Source organism: Mastigoproctus giganteus, chromosome 1 (genome assembly GCF_048544385.1).
Source record: "Mastigoproctus giganteus isolate SK-2022 chromosome 1, ASM4854438v1, whole genome shotgun sequence".
Lineage (NCBI taxonomy): Eukaryota > Metazoa > Arthropoda > Arachnida > Uropygi > Thelyphonidae > Mastigoproctus > Mastigoproctus giganteus.
In genome coordinates, this window is record NC_143575.1 from 137,095,404 (window position 1) to 137,116,253 (window position 20,850).

The 20,850-nt window shown below is 38.8% G+C and overlaps 1 protein-coding gene across 1 annotated transcript in view; it reads left to right on the plus strand.

Annotated features, from left to right (window-relative positions):
* Positions 1-20,850, plus strand: part of LOC150091155 (uncharacterized) — a 1,391,089-nt gene that overhangs the window by 689,612 nt on the left and 680,627 nt on the right. Inside the window, exon 19 of the mRNA XM_090374518.1 lies at positions 5,011-5,108. Within this exon, the coding sequence (XP_090230644.1) occupies positions 5,011-5,108 (98 nt within the window). The remainder of the gene's footprint in view (positions 1-5,010; positions 5,109-20,850) is intronic.

Below are 20,850 nucleotides of genomic sequence, written 5' to 3' on the forward strand. Positions count from 1 at the left end.
ATATGGCAATATTTCTTACAGATTGCATCAGATAAGATTGACATGTGTAGGTGATGACACAATATTGCATCAGCTGTTACTTTCAGCTATATAATGTTGTTATTTGGAGCATTAGCAACTAAGGCCATATTGCTCTGGGATATGCGGTTATCATTCCCTGACCTTTCCGCATCCTCCGTATTTGGTGCTGACGGGCTTGAACCCCCAGCTATATAAGCACGCTCTGCAAGAGTTGCACTCATTCCTTGCTTGTGTCAGAATGGCGAGTTACATGCAGTTGACGCCACAAAGAAAGAGTGCTATTGTTGCTTTAAATGAGGAAGGATGTTCTTCCGTCAAATTGCTTATAGAGTGTCTTGTAATCAGTTGACAGTGAGTAGCTTTCTTTCCAAACTCAAGAAAACGAAACTTTCCAAACTGGTTCTGCTGATAGGAAAAAAAGGAACTGGATGCAAACGAGCCCCTACGCCAAAACAGGACCGCAGTTTGAAGCACTTATGCCTCTTAAAAACCGTAAAGCTTCTTCATCTGAGCTGAAAAGAGAATGGGAAGAATATGCAGAAGTGGTAGCAAGTGTAGTAACAGTCAGAAGACACCTCTTCAAAAATGGACTTGTAACCCATTGTCCTAAGAAGAAACCCCTTCTCACATAAAAAATGAAAAAGGCCCGATTAATTTGGTGTAAGGAGCATGTCAAACGGACCCCTGAGCAGTGGAAGTCAGTTATTTTCTTGGATGAGAAGAAATTAAATCTGCATGGCTCTGATGGGAAACAAATGATTTGCCCTAGACATGGTGAAGAATACCATCCAGACTGTATGGTGTCTACAGTGAAATTCCCTACCAGCTAAATGATATGGGGGGTGAATTTCGTATTGCGGAGTAGGTCTCACAGGCAATTTATAAATGGTTCCGTAAATGCTAATAGATACCTGGCTATATTGGAAGGCAAATTACTGCCAACCATTAGAGACCATTTAAACCTACCAAGTAACTGCATCTTTCAGGATGACTCTGCTCCTTGTCATCGGGGGAAAAGTGTAAGTAGGCACTTCTGTATTTGCTTTAGCTTCATTTCTGCCTTAGAGGTTCGACAGTAATGTAAAATGGTTGGAAGAACGTTCCATTACATCTCTTAGCTGGCCAGGAAACAGCCTGGACCTGAATCCTGTGGAAAACTGTAGGCATCGTGTGGAATCTGCAGTTGCCAGAAAGAACCAAAGACCCTTCATGAACTTCAGGAAGCCATAATTCGTGTTTGGAACCATGAACTATGAGTTAATTAATTTCATAAATTGATTCTGTCATCTGCTTCACTCATGTGGACTATTTTAGTCCACGCGAGTGAAGGTTTTGTAGGATGCCAAATCTCCATGTTCTCTCAAACGTTTTTCTGATATCGCGACCATAACCAGATGTTCCTTTTTTTAAGGAATGCATTATGGATGTTTGCTTTAATCTGATAAATTGAAAATTGCTACTGCCATCAGGGCCTGAGGCAGTTCAATTAAATATTAGTTTGCACCTGGTGAACTTTTCATTTTGTTTTCCATTAGAAATGATAAACTGAAGCAAATTGAGGACTTCTGATAACATTTCAGCCGTAATTGTTGTGTTTACCAAAACTGTTGTATAAAAGTTGCAAATGTTCATTTTGGAATATTTTGAGAGAACCTGTCACATCCTCAATTTGAATTTATGCCCTCTCAGGTGATTATTCTGAGCAAGAGGCAGAATTCCATCAGCATTGAGCATGCTCAAACCATTCTATCAGATCACCTCAACAGTGCCTAGTCTCCGGACACTGTAATTTGCAAAACTTAAGCCTTTCTTCATAAGAGCAACCCTTTGTTCCATTCACTATCCTTGTTGCCCTTCTCTGTACTCGTTCCAGCAGCTCTACGTCTTTCTTGAAATGAGGCCTCCAGACTTGTATACAGTACTCAAGGTGTGCCTGACCATTGCCTTATACAAGGGAATAATCACCTCCTTATCCCTGCTAGAACAATTCCTGTATATATCATTGATAAGACACCATGAGCTACTCTGGCAGCCCATCTGGACTGCTCAGAGAACTTCATATCTGCCTGCACAATTACCCCCAGGTCCTTTTCATTCTCTACCACTGTTAGTGTAGTTCCACAGAGTTGATACGTTGTTCTGGGTTTGCTGTTTCCCATATGTAGTACTTTACATTTGTCAATGATAAACTTCATTTGCCACCTCTCAGCCTATCTGCTCAACCTTTCCAGATCCTGTTACAGCAGCATAGCATCATATTTTTTTTTTTTTTTTTTTTTTTGGGAAGTTGTTGGCGCATCAGCTTCTGTAGCCATAATGCACCTCCCAAGATTTTTGCAGTACTTTGATCCAAGCCCGAGGCGGGATTCAAACCTGCAACCTTTGGTTTGCCAGGCAGGCAGGCATTTTACCCACCCGTCTAGCCCGGTTGGCATAGTATAAGTAGGGTCCTTAACAACCCTGCCAACCTTTGTATCGTCTGCAAACTTGGACATTATGCTTGATATACCATCAGCAATATCATTTATAAATACAGAAAACAGTAATGGACCCAACACTGAACCCTGAGAGACTCCACTAATAACATTAGTCCACGACGAGCAGTGTCCACTCTCTGGCTTCTCCCCCTCAACCACCCCTTATATCCATAACAGCAATTTGCCTCCAATGCCACAATGCTCCAATTTGTGCAGCAGTCTTCCATGTGCAACAGTATCAAAAGCCTTTCTAAGATCCAAGTATATAATATCAAAGTTATTCCCTGCATCCAGTTCTTTTTTGACTGCATCATAGTATCCAATCAAATTGGTCAGGCAAGACTTCCCCGTAACAAAACCATGCTGTGTCCGAGCTATAACTGAAGTCTTGTCTAGATGATCCTGCAGTGCTTCTTTAACCATTGCCTCCATTAATTTTCCTGGAACAGAAGTTAAACTCACAGGTCTGAAATTACTTGTGTCAGCCTTTGATCCTCCTTTGTGAATTGGGGTCATTTGCACAATCTCCAGTCTATGGGTACCTCCCCTGAGTCCAAAGAATCTCTCATAATTATGTCTAAGGGTTTGCTTACTTCCTTTGCTGCCTCCTTTAATATAACTGGATAGATCCCATCCACCCCAGGTGCCTTTCTTGTGTTTATCTTCAACAATTTCTCCTCCACTTTACTCTCAGTTATTACAAGATTATCTAGCTTACTGCCAGAGTTGAATACACCTCTGGCATTCCCCCGCTGAATAACTCCTCATGTGTGAATGTCGATGCAAAATATTCATTTAGTTTGTTAGCTACCTGAGCAGGTTCATCAACAGTTGAACCATCGATATCAAGTGGACCAATCTGATTCATCCTCCTTCCTTCTAGAGTTTACCTAAGTAAAGAACTCTTTGCTGTTTTTCTTTGCATCCGTTGTCAAAGATTTCTCCTAATCTACCTTCGCCTGCCTAACCTCCTTTGTAACTTGGTTACAGATCAACTTATATCTATCATAGGCTTCTGTGTCACGTATTAATTTATATGTATCCCATGCATTTTTCTTCTCTGCCATATGTCTCATTAGTTCATCTGACATCCATTTAGGCCTAAACCTTGAACAATATTTCTTAATTGGTATGTAAAGCCTAGTAGCTTCCAAGATAATTTCTTTCAATGCTTCCCATTTTGAATTTGCTGTTTGTAACATCATCAGTTGGTCCCACCGTACAGAATTTAAATGCTGTCTCAGACCATCGTAGTCGCCTTTACGAAAGGAAAAACCCTTCCCTTTACCCCTGATGGTAGTTACCTCTTTGAGTAAATCCCACTTCAGCAAACTGTGATCACTGCCACCTAGTGGTTCCTTTATCTGCAGATTCTTAATGCATGAATAATCACTACTGATAATCAAATCAAGAGTATTACTCCCTCTAGTTGCCTCCCGAACATGCTGATGTAGAAAACAATCATCCAATAAATCCACAAAAGCCTTGCTAGTGTGTGAGTGACCAACCCACAAATTCCAGTCAGTATCTGGGTAATTAAAATCCCCCATTATAAGACTCTCTGATTTACTGGCCCACTCTATTTCCCTGTACAGTTTCTTATTATACTCATCAGAGTCATTAGGCCTATAGCACACTCCTACTCTCAATTTTGATCTCCTAGTGCTTATGTCACACCAAACTGACTCGACACTGCACTGTCCAGCGATGTTGACTGGCTTCACTTCCTTGGATTTTATGTGTTTCTTAACAAATAGCATAACCACTCCTCCCTTCCTATTTTGTCTATCCTTTCTGTAGACATTGTACTCCCCAAATTCCAGTTTTGCATTCCTTATATCTGCATTCCTTAGGGTTAAATTTCTTTTCTGCATTCAGTTCCGCATTTCTTAGGGTTAAATTCCTTCAATTTAACCCTAATTTACTGCTTTTTGAAATAAAATGAATATGAAAATTTTCTTTGCTCAACAGAAAGAATTTCAAAATAATTTGCTATAAAAGGATCGTTGAACAGAAGTCCAACTGAGTAATTTAGAATTATAAAAATGGTTATATAGTTTTGTGTAGAAAATATCTTAACAATAGACAATGAAAAATGCAAATTTAGTTAAATAATTTTAAGCTTATTTGAATAGTAGGTAAACGTGAAAAAAAAAATTTATGGAATATTACAAATTTCGAAGTGCACTGCATCCAAATGTCGCAGCTCACTGTTAATAAAGGGGCCGGTATGCCATACCGTTTCGTACCGTCCCAGAAAAAGCACTGCATATACACATGCTTTGATGGCAGTTTTTTTTTGCAAAAGATGGACAGATTTGAGCAGAAAAAATCGATTATAGATTTAGAATTGTTAGCTGAAATTTGTTCCGATTCATTTACTCATTTTTATAAAAAAGAATATCTATATCAGTGTCATTGTTATTTTCTCCTTTAATTTATTTTTCAGTTTGTGATCCAGCTGTTTGATAACATTATACACTTAAGTAAAGTTTAAAATATTATTCCTTAGGTCCTCCAGGTTCTCTTGGCTATCCTGGTTTTTATGGAATTTCAGGTATAAAAGGTGATGCTGGTCTTAATGGGCTTCCAGGACTTAAAGGACTAACTGTAAGAACCATAGAACAAAAATTGATGTCATTACAAGATACTGGTTTTTATCATTTGTTTTAATAACATTAAATATAAAGAAGTAATAAATTAATTATAACAATAACAACAACAACAGTGTTGTGTAGAAATAATAACTCAGTACAATGCTTTCATTGAGTTTTTCTCATATTGGAATTAGTAGTATCATATGATGCAAGAAAGCAAGCTTCAGCCAGAAAAAAAAAAAAAAAAAAACCACACACTACTTCCCATTTAACCTATCCATTCCCTCCAATAGTTTGTCTAGTTCTTTCTTAAATTTATTGAAACTATCAACTTCCACAACAGAAAATGGAAGTTTGTTCCAGTAACCAACGAATTGCTGGCTAAAGCAAACTTCTGCACATCTAATCTGCAACTGTCCTCCCTCAATTTGTGCCTACTTGTGTGTGTGTGTGTGTGTGTGTGTGTGCGTGTGCGCGCGCAGTCTAAACAAGAATAAGAATCCCATCAGCATTGAGTTTATTTAGTCCATTCAAAGCCTTAAACTCTTCAATGAGATCATCTCTCAGATAACTAGTCTGCAGACACAGAAATTTACAGAACAGAAACTTTTCTTTTTAAGAGCATCCCCTTGTTCTTTTCATAGTCTCATTGCCCTTTTCTGTACCCACTCCAGCAACTCTACATCATTCCTAAAATAAGGCTCTCAGACCTGTATGCAGTACTCAAGATGTGGCCTGACCATTGCCTTTTATAATGTAAAAATCACCTTCTTATCTCTGCTGACAAAATTCTTGTATATCATACACAAAATCTCATGATCTGTCCTAGTAGCCTGTCTGCACTGCTCAAATAATTTTATATCTGACTCCACAATTACCCCCAGGTCTTAATAATTTTCCACTAACCCGAGGGTAGTATCACATAGTTGGTATGTTACTCTGGGATTACTGTTACCAATATGCAGCACTTTGCATTTGTCAATGTTAAACTTCAGTTGCTATTTCTCCGCCCACTACCTAATGTTCCTAGATCTTATTGTAGTAGCATACTGTCATTACTTTCATTAATCTCCCCCGTACAACCTTTGTATTATCTGCAAACTTAGACAGTAAGTTTGATGTGATTTCATCAATATCATTGATAAATATAGAAAACAGCAATGGGCCCAATATAGAACACTGGGGGATTTAACTAATAACATGAAGAGCAGTGTCCATTGATTATCACTCTATCTTCTCTTACTCAACCATCCCTGGCTTCGACTGCCAAGTGATAGTGACAAGCAATTTTCTTACTGTGATTATATAGTGCTCTCTTTAAAGTGATATAGTTTTGTCTCTTTTCTAGTGTGCTCTTTCTTTTGTTCACTTGAATTGGTTCTGCACTTTAGAGGTCAAAAGTTAGAACCAAGAAAGGAAATCCACCTTTCTTTTCATAGTCTTTATATTTATTATTACTAACCAACTCTACTAATTTCAACAACCTCTTGATCACTAGTGGCACCACTTCTGCCTCCACATTGCAGGGCTGGTAACCTGGTGGATAAAACAACCTCAGGGCTAAAAGAAACAGAGATGAAAACAAATGAATTTCCACGTTTAGAGCCAAAGAGCTCTTAACCAAATGACAATCATGACATCTCTCTCGAAGAGAATGAAGAAAGACACTGGCAAACGGGAATTACCAGAATTCCTAATAATACATTCTCTGTCAACATATCCTGTGGGCAAGCTCTCCCCTTTCATCATTCAGAGATACCTCGAACATGTCGCAGGTTCACCAAAAATGGTGAAACTCCTCCAATCTGGAGATTTATTAATAGAGACCACCAGTCCTCGACATTCTGAACTATTATTATGTCTAACATCCTTGAGTGGAATCCCAGTTCAAATCACACCACATACCGCCCACAATTCTTCAAAGCTAGTGATATGGGATTTATTGAACATTCCTGAAGATGAAATAGTCCAGGAACTTAAAGATCAAAAAAGTCACTCAGGCAAAAAAGGATCATGATCTGAAAAGAGAGCAGTTTAGTCCTTACCCAGAGTATAATTTTAACTTTCAGTTCTCCAAACCTACCAGCTTCATCAAGGCAGGATATTTAAGCTGTCGCGTTCGGCTATATATTCTGAACCCCCTAAGATGTTTTTAATGCCAGAAATTTGGCCATTCCCAGACAGCTTGCCGTGGAGACCCAACATGTACAAACTGTGGATGTAAAACTCGTACACAAACAGAATGTAAAGCACCAACACCACAATGTCCTAATTGCAAGGGCAACTACTCAGCATACTCCAAATACTGTGGCCTCTGGAAGTTGGGAAAAAAATACAAAAATATAAAATTGAAAATGAAGTTCCTACCAAGAGGCAAGAAAACAAGTAAAATGAAGTATACAAGATACTTATGCTTCTGCTACTTACAGTCACCAATCAGTAGCATATCAGACCAAAGTGTCCATCCAAACATCCATCCAGACACATCGATCAGTCCTCTCAGTCCAGCATCCATCTCCATCAAAGGTAGTCGATCAATGCAGTAATACACAACTGACAGTTCCATCCCCAAGACTTCTCCATTGTCAAGCAGTGGAGAATTTACGAAAATCTAATCTAGTTGAGGTGAAGCAATCTCACCCTTCAAGCGTGGACACAAATGATACCACCAACTCAGAAGATCTGCTTGAAATACATGCAGATGATGATATGGAAGAAGGCAATAACTTAAGATGCCCAAATTTTTCAAGAAAATAAAAATCAAAACCTGACAGATATAAACAACCCACTCACAAAAAAGCAGACAGACTGCTCTTCCGCTCACAAAATCAAATAATGGAACAAATCATACAATGGAATTGCAGAGGTTTTTGCAGCAATATTGATGAGCCGACCGGGCTAGCCGAGTGGGTAAAGTACCTGCCCGGCAACCCAAAGGTCGTGGGTTCGATTCCCGCCTCGGGCTTGGATCAAAGTACTGCAAAAACCTTGGGAGGTGCAATATGGCCACAGAAGCCGATGCGCCAACAACTACCAAATCAAAAAAAAAAAAAAAAAATATTGATGATATCTATGAACGAATTCACCATTACAATCCTGCTGCCATATGCTTACAAGAAATGAATTTAACAACAAAAATTATACTATCTTCAGACAAGATAGATCTGATACTAACAGCCCCCATGGAGGAGTAGAGCTGTACTCATGGACTCACGGGTCCCCTCCTGATGCATTCCATTGCAAATACAATTGGAAGCGGTTGCCACATGGGTAGTAATTGGTATCACTCTGACACTGGTCTCAATTTATCTTCCGTGGAACCAATCAGGTGCAATTCAGCAACTGGTAAATCTTATTTCTCAATTACCATCTCTTGTACAGGGATGGGATACACTTAAATAGAAAGGGTGCAAGAATATTTGCTGATGCTATCGAGGCAGTGTTAGGTGGGTCGGAAAACTGCTAGCTTGGGGGGAGACAAAGACGAATAGATTAACAGTAGCCACTGGTAGAGGTGAAAGAGATTCTTGCACTGCTTCTATTGGAATGAGCAGAAACCTGAAAAACAAGATGCAGGATATTTCAGAGACTGCTGGGAGTCATTGCGGTACAAGTAAACACATGGGTTGTGTTAGGGTAGCTAAGAATAGAAATAGGTGCATGTATATTTGCGTGTACACCAATGCTAGGAGTTTGGTAAATCAATTTGATGAATTTAAACAGATATTCTTGGGATATCAGAGACGTGGTGTCACACAGATATAAGGAATGCAGAACTGGAATTTGGGGAGTACAATGTGTACAGAAAGGATAGACAGGATAGGAAGGGTTATGCTATTAGTTAAGAAACATAAAATCCAAGGAGTTAAGTCAGTCGACATCGCTGAACAGTGCAGTGTCGAGTCAGTTTGGTGTGACATAAGCATTGGGAGATCAAAATTGAGAGTAGGAGTGTGCTATAAGCCTAATGACTCTGATGAGTATAATAAGAAACTGTACAGGGAAATAGAGTGGGCCAGTAAACCAGAGAGTCTTATAATGGGGGATTTTAATTACCCAGATATTGACTGGAATTTGTGGGTTGGTCACTCACACACTAGCAAGGCTTTTGTGGATTTATTGTGTGATTGTTTTCTACATCAGCATGTTCGGGAGGCAATTAGAGGGAGTAATACTCTTAATTTGATTATCAGTAGTGATTCTTCATGCATTAAGAATCTGCAGATAAAGGAACCACTAGGTGGCAGTGATCACAGTGTGCTGAAGTGAGATTTACTCAAAGAGGTAACTACCATCAGGGGTAAAGGGAAGGGTTTTTGCTTTCGTAAAGGCGACTACGATGGTCTGTGACAGTATTTAAATTCTGTACGGTGGGACCAACTGATGATGTTACAAACAGCAAATTCAAAATGGGAAGCATTGAAAGAAATTATCTTGGAAGCTACTAGGCTTTACATACCAATTAAGAAATATTGTTTAAGGTTTAGGCCTAAATGGATGTCAGATGAACTAATGAGACATATGGCAGAGAAGAAAAATGGATGGGATACATATAAATTAACACGTGACACATTAGCCTATGATAGATATAAGTTGATCTGTAACCAAGTTACAAAGGAGGCTAGGCAGGCGAAGGCAGATTAAGAGAAATCTTTGGCAAAGGATGCAAAGAAAAACAGCAAAGAGTTCTTTTCTTATGTAAACTGTAGAAGGAAGGGAATGAACCAGATTGGTCCACTTGATATCGATGGTTCAACTGTTGATGAACCTGCTCAGTAGCTAACAAGCTAAATGAATATTTTTCCAGAGGTGTATTCAACTCTGGCAGTAAGCTAGATAATCTTGTAATAACTGAGAGTAAAGTGGAGGAGAAACTGTTGAAGATAAACACAAGAAAGGCACCTGGGGTGGATGGGATCTATCCAGTTATATTAAAGGAGGCAGCAAAGGAAGTAAGAAAACTCTTAGCCATAATTATGAGAGCTTCCTTGTACTCAGGGGAGGTATCCATAGACTGGAGATGTGCAAATGTGACCTCAATTCACACAGGAGGAAAAAGGCTGACAGAAGTAATTACGGACCTGTCAGTTTAACTTCTGTTCCAGGAAAATTAATGAAGGCAAAGGTTAAAGAAGCACTGCAGGATCATCTAGACAAGACTTCAGTTATAGCTCGGACACAGCATGGTTTTGTTAAGGGGAAGTCTTTCCTGACCAATTTGATTGGATACTATGATGCAGTCACAAAAGAACTGGATGCAGGGAATAACTTTGATATTATATATTTGGATCTTAGAAAGGCTTTTGATTCTGTTACTCATGGAAGAGTGCTGTAGAAATTGGAGCAGTATGGCATTGGAGGCAAATTACTGCTACGAATAAAGGGGTGGTTGAGGGGGAGAAGTCGGAGAGTGGACACTGCTCATCGTGGACTAATGTTATTAGTGGAGGCCCTCAGGGTTCAGTGTTGGGTCCATTATTGTTTTCTGTATTTATAAATGATATTGATGATGGTATATCAAGCTTAGTGTCCATGTTTACAGATGATACAAAGGTTGGCAGAGTTGTTAAGGACACTACTGATGCTATGCTGCTGCAACAGGATCTGGAAAGGTTGAGCAGATGGGCTGAGAGGTGGCAAATCAATTTAACATTGACAAATGTAAAGTAATATATATGGGAAACAGCAACTCCAGAGCAACGTATCAACTCTGTGGTACTACACTGACAGTGGTAGAGAATGAAAAGGACCTGGGGATAATTGTGCAGACAGATATGAAGTTCTCTGAGCAGTGCAGGCAGGCTGCAAGAGTAGCTCATGGTGTCTTGTCAATGATATACAGGAATTTTTCTAGCAGGGATAAGGAGGTGATTATTCCCTTGTATAAGGCAATGGTCAGACCACACCTTGAGTACTCTATATAGGTCTGAAGGCCTCATTTCAAGAAGGATGTAGAGCTGCTGGAACGAATACAGAGAAGATCAACAAGATTAGTGAATGGAACAAAGGGTTTCTCTTACGAAGAAAGGCTTAAGTTTTTGCAAATTGCAGTGTCTGGAGACTAGGCATTGGCGCGGTGATCTGATAGAGGTGTATAAGGCCTTGAATGGTTTGAGCATGCTCAATGCTGATGGGATTCTTCCTCTTGCTCAGAATAATCACCTGAGAGTGCATAAATTCAGATTGAGGAAAGACAGATGTAGGATAGATCTGCAGAAATTTGCCGTTAGCCAGTGGGTAGTTGGTTGGTTGGTTGGTGGAACAGAGTTCCATCCCTTGTTGTGGAAGTTGATAGCCTAAATAAATTTAAGGCTCAGCTGGACAGGTATTTCGAACGAACAGAGGGGTGAAGTGGAAGTGTGTGTGTGTGTGTGTGTGTGTTTTTTTTTTTTTTTTTTTTTCTGGCTGATGCTGCATAAGCTTGCTTTCTTATATCATATGCCTCTACTAATGATAAAATGCTAATGCTAATTTGTTTTTTAGGAGATTAGCACATAATGGCCTTTTTCTGCCATTGCGCCCTAAAACCAATAGCAAAAACAACAATATTAGGAGATTTTAATGGACATCATCCATTATGGGGTTCTCTGGTCTCAGACAGACGTGGTGAACTTATTGAAATGTTACTTGACAGAGAGAATTTGACATTATTGAATACTAGCTTACCCACTTACATCCATTTTCCTACTGGGTTAACCAGTGCAATAGATCTTTCAATTTGCTCTCCGATCCTCTTCACAACTATAGAGTGTGCAGTACACAGTACAATACAATCTTCTAAACAGTGACCACTATCCACTGATCTGTAGTATTCAAACCATCCATTCCAAAAAAACTGAAACAAAAACAAAATGGAAATTTACCAGTCATGTATCTTTTGATGATGATATCATAGTCTTTTACTATTGACACTGTCACCGATCATATCACAATGAAGATACTAACAGCTGTAAAAGCTGCCATCCCACAGTCTTGAATAAGAAACCATCGGCATACCAATCACTGGTGGAATGGTGATTGTAACAAAGTGAAAAGAGAAAAAAATTCAGCATGGAACACCTTCAGCAAATATCCTACCACTGCCAACCTTATTAAGGGACTGAGAGCCATAGCTCGTTATATCTGGCGGAAGGTGAAAAAAGACTTGTGGATAAAATTTGCCTCTTCATTCAACAAAGATACTGATACCCGAATAATCTGGGAAAAAATAAAGAAGCTAAACGGTAAATATTGTATGTTACCTTCTCCTCTTATTAATTGGAATGGGAAGGAGATCTCATCTGCTGAGGAAATTGCCAGTGCCTGAGGAATGATGTTCTGTGAATTGTCTGCCTCAACTATATATCAACCATCTTTTCAAAAAATTAAAGCTGAAGCTGAGAAAAGGAAGCTGAACTTCAAAACTACATGTCCTTTACCCTATTACCAACCCCTCACTAATATCTGAACAGGAAGAATCTATACCTATACCTCAAGAAATAGCTTTCCTGGCCCTGATGGAATCTGCAATATAATGCTTCAACACCTCAATCAGAAAATTACTATTGTCGTTGCTAAACTTTTACAATAAGATATTCTAAGAACATATATTCCCTAATTTATAGCAACATTCTTATGTAATAGCCACACCTAAACCTGGAAAAGATCATTTGTTCCTAACAACTATAGACCAATTTCTCTAACCAACTGCCTGAGTAAGACTCGAAAAAATGATTCACCATCGACTCACCTGGTACCTTTAATCACAAAACATAATTAGCAATAATCAGTTTGGCTTTCGGAGGAATAGATCTTCTCTAGACCCCATTACATAAGCCGAATGAAACATAAGAAATGCATTCATCAGAAACCAACATCTCATCATGATATGCCTCGATATAGAGAAGGCCTTTGATACCACATGGACTATGGTATCTTAAGAGATCTCCATTCTATTCGTATGAGAAGCCATTTACCATATTTTATTCAAAGATTCCTTTGGCACAGATCTTTCCAAGTTAGGTACCAGTAGGTTTTTATCTCAAACATACATACAAGAAGAGGGAGTCTCACAAGGCTCTGTTCTTAGTGCCACTCTGTTTGCAATATGAATAAACAACATCACAAACAGCATTCCAAACACCATTGACTCGTATCTCTATGCGGATGATCTTATGATATGCTGCCATCCTCAGAATATGAACTATATTGAGAGACGTCTACAAGTATCCATTAATAACATCGAATTATGGATGGCACAAAATGGATACAAGCTGTCAAGCCACAAATCTACAACCATACATTACTGCACCAAGCACAGAATACATCCCGAACCCGAGTTGCACTTGGCCAAACATCCTCTACTAATTGTGAACAGTATTCGCCTCCCAGGTCTAAATTTTGATAAATAAGAAGTTAAACTTCCAGGAGCACATCAAATATCTAAGAACCAGTACATCTTGGGGTGCAGATTGTTATACTCTGCTCCACTCATATAAATCCCTAATTAGATCTCGTCTAGAATACAGAGGACCTGTTTATGACTCAGACAGGGAGAGAACCTTGGCCATTTCTTGAGCCCATCCAACATTCTTCTCTTAGGATAGCTCTAGGTGCATACAGAACATCACCAGTTCAAAGTTTTTATGTTGAGGCTCGTGAACTTCCACTTAGCATCAGAAGAAAGATGTTGTTTGGCCACTACTGCATGATCCTTAGTGGAAAACTCGCTATGCAAATAAACCCCAGATCAATTCGGCCTACCGGTATCAGACTACAGAATCTAACAGAAAGCTGGAACATTAAACTTGATAATATCCTGAAAGAATCAAAAGATCAGGATACCCCGTGGACTACCTTCATATTTTATTGTGATAAATACTTTGAGCAATGGGGTAAAGGTTCTATAGCAAATATTAATATCCAACAACTACATTTTGCTCACACACAAAAGTATCCCGACTTTACTAAAATCTACACTGATGGTTCAAAGTCTGACAGTCAAGTAGGTGCAGCTGCTGTCTCCCTGAATACAATTGTCGCAATGTTACTTCCGGTCGAATGCAGCAGTTATACTGCAGAGCTCCTTGCCTTCAAGCTTGCCCTGAAGAAGATCTCACTCCTGTCAATAAATAAAAGCATAATATATACTGAGTGCTCTTTTAGCTTTGAAAAGCAGTTCCACACCTTGCAATTCTTTGTTAAACCTCATAAAACATGAGCCGATACGTCTTCTTGAGCATCAGCAAACTGTTGTCTTCTCTTGGATCCCAGGTCACAGTTGTATTCCAGGAAATGAATGTGCAGATGATGTTACAAAGCATCCCTCCAGCATAGCCTCAACAAATGATCTAGTCCCATATTCTGATTACAGACACAATTTATGGAGAAGATGTATGGAACAATGGACAGTTCTGTGGAAAATGCAAATAAATAACAAGTTATTTGAACTGAAACATGAACAACAAGTATGGACATCTAGCCTTCGTAAAAATAGAAGGGTCACTTCAATGTAACAGATGCTGTTTACCTAATTGTGGTTGCTTGGAAGGAGGTTTCTGTTAGGTGCTTGAAGGCCATTGTGGCCTGACGCTGTGGCTCCAAGGGACTTCGAAGACTTTCAACAGTTGGAGGAAGAGCCTGTTGTGCAGGAAATTATGTTTCTGGCCAGTTCCATGGGCCTAGAGATTAATGAGTAGGAATGTGGAGGAATTGGTGGAGGACCACAGGAAGGAGCTATCATTTGAGGAGCTAGCAGAGCTTCACAATGAAGAGGCAGAGACACTGAAGAAGATGAAAGCTTTCAGGGACAACGAGGACAAGGAAAAAAGTCACAGCATTCCAGCTGAGGACCTTAAAGAGGCCTTCTCTTGCTGGAATAAACTGTCCAAACTTATAAAAGATTATCACCCAGATATTGCCGCTGTGGAAATGGGCCTTAATCATTTTAATGACACCTTGATAGCCCACTTTTGGAGGGTCCAAAATTCCAGGATAAAGCAGTCAACCCTGGATTCGTTCTTCAAAAAGGTGGACAAAAGCTCTCCAACTGATGAACCTCCCACAGGACAGTCACCCAAGATGAGTAGGAACGATGACTCCTCTCCTTCCGCCTCTATTATGATTGTTTATGATTTTTATTAGGGAAAGTTTTTTTTTTTTTTTTTTTTTTTTCCACTGGGGGAATATTGTTTATGCTTTTCATGTGCAAAAGATTTTTTATGCTTTTATTATGGAAAGTTCGATTATAGTTTTCACTAGAGAAAGATTGTTTATGCTTTTTATTAGGGAAAGTTTGTTCATATTTTTCACTAAGGAAACATTGTTTATGATTTTCAAATTTTATGTGCAGTGTATAAATATTAAATTAATTTTATATTAGTTTTACACTTATATTTTTCATTTTGTATTATATTTTTTCTGTTTAAATCATTGTATTGGATGGTAACTTTGCTCTAGACTGTGGCCCTGAAACGTATTACCCCTAAATACATATATTTCAATGTATGCTAGAACGAGAAGATGCTATAACAAAAGAGGTTCTAGAACCAATTTCGTTTGTTTATAGCATATAAACAAACAAAAGTGTAGCATACCCCACTGTACTCTTTTCACCCTTTGTTTCCCCTTTGTGAATTGAGGATTCATTTTCACATCCCCAGTCCATGAGGACCACCCTTGAATCCAAGGATGCTCTCATAATTATGGCTAAGGGTTTGGCTACTTTCTTTGCTGCCTCCATTGATATAATGGGGTAGATCCCATCCACCCCAAATACCTTTACTTCAACAATTTCTCTTCCACTTTTCTCTCAATTTTCACAAAATGATTTAGCTCGCTGTTAGAGTTTGATAAACGTCTGGCTTCCACTTCCTTAAAGAATTCCACACGTGCGAATATAGATGCAAAATACTCATTCAGTTTTTCACTAACCTGAGCAGGATCATCAACAGTCAAACCATCGATATCAAGTGGACCAATTTGATTCATTCCCTTCCTTCTACTGTTTACATAAGTAAAGATGTCTTTACTTCCTTAGCCAAATATTTCTCGCAATCTACCTTCACTCGCTTAACCTCCTTTATGACTTGATTACTGTCTAGTTTATATGCGCCTCCATAGCCAGGTGGGAAAGAGCAGCAGTGCATAGCACATGCTTCTTGATTAGACCGGGGTTCAAGCCCGTCACCACCAAATACGGAGGATGCGGAAAGGTCAGGGAATGACCACCGCATATCCCGGTGCAATATGGCCTTAGTTGCTAATGCTCCTAAAAACCAAAAAACTAACTAACTAAGTAGTTTATATCTACCATAGTCTTCTATGTTGTCTGATAATTTATATGCATACTATTAATTTTTCTTCTCTGCCATGAGTCTCTTTAGCCAATCTTGACATCTGTTTAGGCCTATTCCTTGAACACTGCTATGAAAATCCAAGTAACTTCCATGATTAATTCCTTGAACATTTTGTATTTAGAATTGGCTAATGGTAACATCATTATATTATCCCACTGTTCCCTAAAGAATTCCACATGTGTATATAGAATGAGTATTTTGCATCTATATATAGAACATAGATGCAAAATACTCATTCAGTTTTTCACCAACCTGAGCAGATATAGATTTATAGATTTTAAAAAATATCTGAGACCCTTGTAGTTACCTATGAAAGCAAAAATGTTTTTCTTTATTCTTGGTGATATTTACATCTTTAAGTAAATCCCAAATCAATATACTATGATCACTGCCCCCTAGTGGTTCTTTTTTCTGTAGATTCTTAATTCGTGAGTAATCACTGCTAATTATCAGGTCAAGAATATTGGTTCCTCTGGTTGCCTCTCTAACATGCTTTTATAGAAAACAGTCATCGAATTAATCCACAAAAGTCTTGTTAATGTGTGAGTAACCAATCCACAAGTTGCAGTCAATATCTGGTAAGTTTAAATCTCCAGTTATAAGACATTCTGATTTACTAGCTTGTCTCTTGTGCTGTGGCTACTTTCGGGTTGAACATTTCAGAGTATACTTAGTTCGTCTTTTGTAATCATACAACTTTTTGTGCTACAGTGGGATCAGAAGAACAAGTTGCCTTCTTGTGCAGTTTCTTGTGCTATGCTGCTGTTGGATTTACTTCAGCATTCTGTCTATCCTGCTCGTCCAGCTCGTTATGCTGTAGTGGAGTTTGGGATGAACATTGCAAATTTTAGTTGGCTTGTCATGCCGTACTAATTAGTTGTCTCTATAGTGTCATAGCAGGTTTGCCAGATTTTTTGCCTAGGGGGCTGCTTTACTCAATAAATAAATAAATGAATGAAATGTGTGTGTTTTCTGATATAGAAAAACACATGGTACAACTTGCAAATTTGGCATTTTAAAACACTTATATGGCCTTGGCATAGATGCACACTCTCTTGTTCCTTTTGCTAAGAGGATGGAGTACCAAACGATCAATTTTAAGTGTCATGCTTTTTGCCATTAAAGTAAATTCCATCACAGAACAACTTTCTCTATCTGTAAATAGCGACATCTATGTTGGTGATTTTAGCATATTTTCTCAGTCATGCAACGTGAGGGTTATTGAAAGACAACTGCAACAATCCATTGATTGCCTTAACTCCTGGGTACTGGCTTCTCACTGAAAGACTGTTTGCATACATATTTGTCATAAGCATAATCTTTCCGAACCTGAATTGAGGTGTGGACAAAATGCCATTCCAGTATTGTCAGACACAAAATTTTTGGAACTGGTATTTGATAAAAAATTTGACCTTTCTCAAAAAGCCTTTCTCACTAGAGGCTTGAATATTCTCTGTGTGATCTAAACCAAATTATGGGTCCCATATATGCATCTTACAGAAACAGATTACTTTGATGGCTGGATGCCATCCATCATCAGTCTATCCATATTGTTATTGGAGCATTTCAAACATCTTCTGTCCAGAGCGTATGTGTTGAAGCAAATGAACTGCTGTTATTGCTTCACCTAAACAGTTGCTCTAACGTTTCTCAAACTATGTTCCTCGGAACACTAGTGTTCCATGAAAAACTGTAATTAATAATTAAATAATAATAAATTTTGCATATTTGTAGCGTACACCACTTTTGTATCATTATAATATTTAAACATAATTTTTTTTTGGTTATTAATTTACTGGCATAGACTAATAATCAAATAGACCGTGTAACATTTTATTTTGGTGAGCTTTACATAGCGAAGTATGCATAGAGGTAATGACATCTATGAAAAAGTAGGCCCCGAGTGCCAAGCGATTGTGACTGAGCGATTTCTCTGTGCTTTCACTGCGATTTTCAAAAGGTTAATTCTAGTTCTCTTTTATGTTCTTCTCCTTAATAAATCCTTTTATTTAATAGCAGCTCTTTTTTTCAAAAGTACTGATCGAGAGGAAGGAAGGAAAGTAACCTTTCTTTTTTCATATTTAATAGACTAACTCCTACTAATTTCACTTGGTCACACCAGGCACTGCTCCTGCCTCCCCGTGGCGGGGCCGGTAACCTTGGCAGAAAAGTTCATCTGCCAGGGGCTAAGAGGAGCCAACATGGAACAAAATATGTTTCCAACTTTAGAGCTGTCAGGTTGTTGGCCAAACACAGAAAATTACCATGATTCATCGCAAGCAACAAGGTTGAAAACCAATCACACAGTGACAGACTTACCTGCATTCTTAATAATGAACTCCTATCTGAACAGCCTCTCAGTAAGCTATCCCCCTTTCTAATTCAAAAACACCTGGAAAGTATTGCAGGATCTCCCAAGACGGTTAAGAGACTGCAATCAGGGGACTTACTTATTGAAACTCTAAATTGCAGGCAATCTGAAAAATTACTAAAAAAGACAACTTTCGCTGGTATTCCAGTGAAAGTAACTCCATATGCAACCCTAAATACATCAAAGGGTGTAATATCTAGTTGGGACCTGATGAATGTGACAGAGGAAGAAATTAAAGAAGAGCTTCAGGAACAAAATGTAATTGATGTAAAAAGAATTATGATAAAATTATGATAAATTATGATTATGGTAGTTCCTTTAACCCTCTTTTGGTGATATTTCACGTCTTTCGGAACTGTGACAGAGGAAGAAATCTACTTTGCCGCACTCGTCCTTTCATACCCAATCCGTTGAGATGTTATAAATGCCAAAAGTATGGCCACTCTCAAACGACATGCAGAGGGAACCCAGTTTGTCCCAACTGTGGATCCTCCAATCACATTCAAAGTGATTGTTTGGTGAAAGAAATGATATGTCCCAACTGCAAAGGCAACCATCCTGCCTACTCTATGACATGTGAGAGGTGGAAAACAGAGAAAAAAATTGGGAAATATAAAGTTGAAAACAGAGTTAGTTATCAGGAGGCAAGAAAATTAATTGCACCCAGTATACCTAACCATACCTATGCCAATATTGCAAAAAAATATCAAACCATTGCCACACAAACCGATGTTACTGTTCCTTGAAACACATCAATCTCTGACTGGGCTCGGGCTGTCCTCTCTCAGCAACAGTGCAGTGCCATTAAGCACTCAGACCAAGCATTGAATACTCCTCTCACAATACCAGCAAAATCTCAATCTCTGCCAGTGAATGTGCCACTACTACAAATAATGCTAGTTCGACTTCAAAAAAGATTATTCAGGACACATCGATGGATGCAGAGTACCCATCCAAACAGGATGATCCGATTCTGGATATATTTGCAGAAGAAGAGATGGACACCGGTTGCCCTTCCTTTCCAAAAAGAGATAAACCAAAGCCTGAATGCCATAAGACAGCCACGTCGGGTACAGCTTCTTCTTCTAAATTCAAGTAATGCCTTACATTTTGCAGTGGAATTTCAGAGGCTTTCGTGGCAACATTGACGACATTCAATACTTAATTAACCGCTACTCTCCAGTTGGTTTCTGCCTCCAAGAAACCTATTTAACTCCTCAAATCTCCGTTTCCATAAAAAACTATTCAATCTATAGAAGAGATCGGAATACATCTGATTCTGCTCATGGTGGTGTAGCCATTTTGATTAGCTCAAAGATTCCAGCTGGACAAATCGCTCTCCGAACCCAAATCGAAGCCATTGCTGTGCGTCTGATTACCCAGATCACTTTAATAATTGTCTCAGGTTATCTCGCACCAAATCATACTTTCTCTTATAATGACCTTGAAGAACTTTTAAGACAGCTACCCTTCCCTGTCTGCTTGCTAGGGGATTTCAATGGCCACCATCCTCTATGGGGATCATGTAAATTAGACAGACGTGGCTGAATGATTGAAACTTTACTAGAAAAACAAAACCTCACTCTTCTTAATAGTGGCTCGCACACCCATATACAGTCATGGACAGACTTCCGCAATTGACCTATTGATTTGCTCCCCGATACTGTTTTCAGTCATGCAATGGTCCGCTCTGGATGATCCCATGGGCAGTGCTCATTTTCCAATTGTTTGTAATCTCTTGACTACACAACCACCATTACAACAGCCCTGCAGGAAATGGAAATTCTCTAAAGCCAATTGGACCAAATTTCAGTCAGCAATCACTCTTGACAAAAAAAATTATTCAACTACAGCCCATAGATGAAGTTACTGATTATATTACATCTCGTCTTTTAGTTGCAGCTAAGTACTCAACTCCATTATCAAATCTCCTGTCCCGACGGAATTTCAACTACTGGTGGAACGAAGAGTGCACAAAAGCAAAGAAGGAAAAAAAATAAAGCATTTAATTTATTCCGTCGATCTCCAACCACAGCTAATCTAATTAG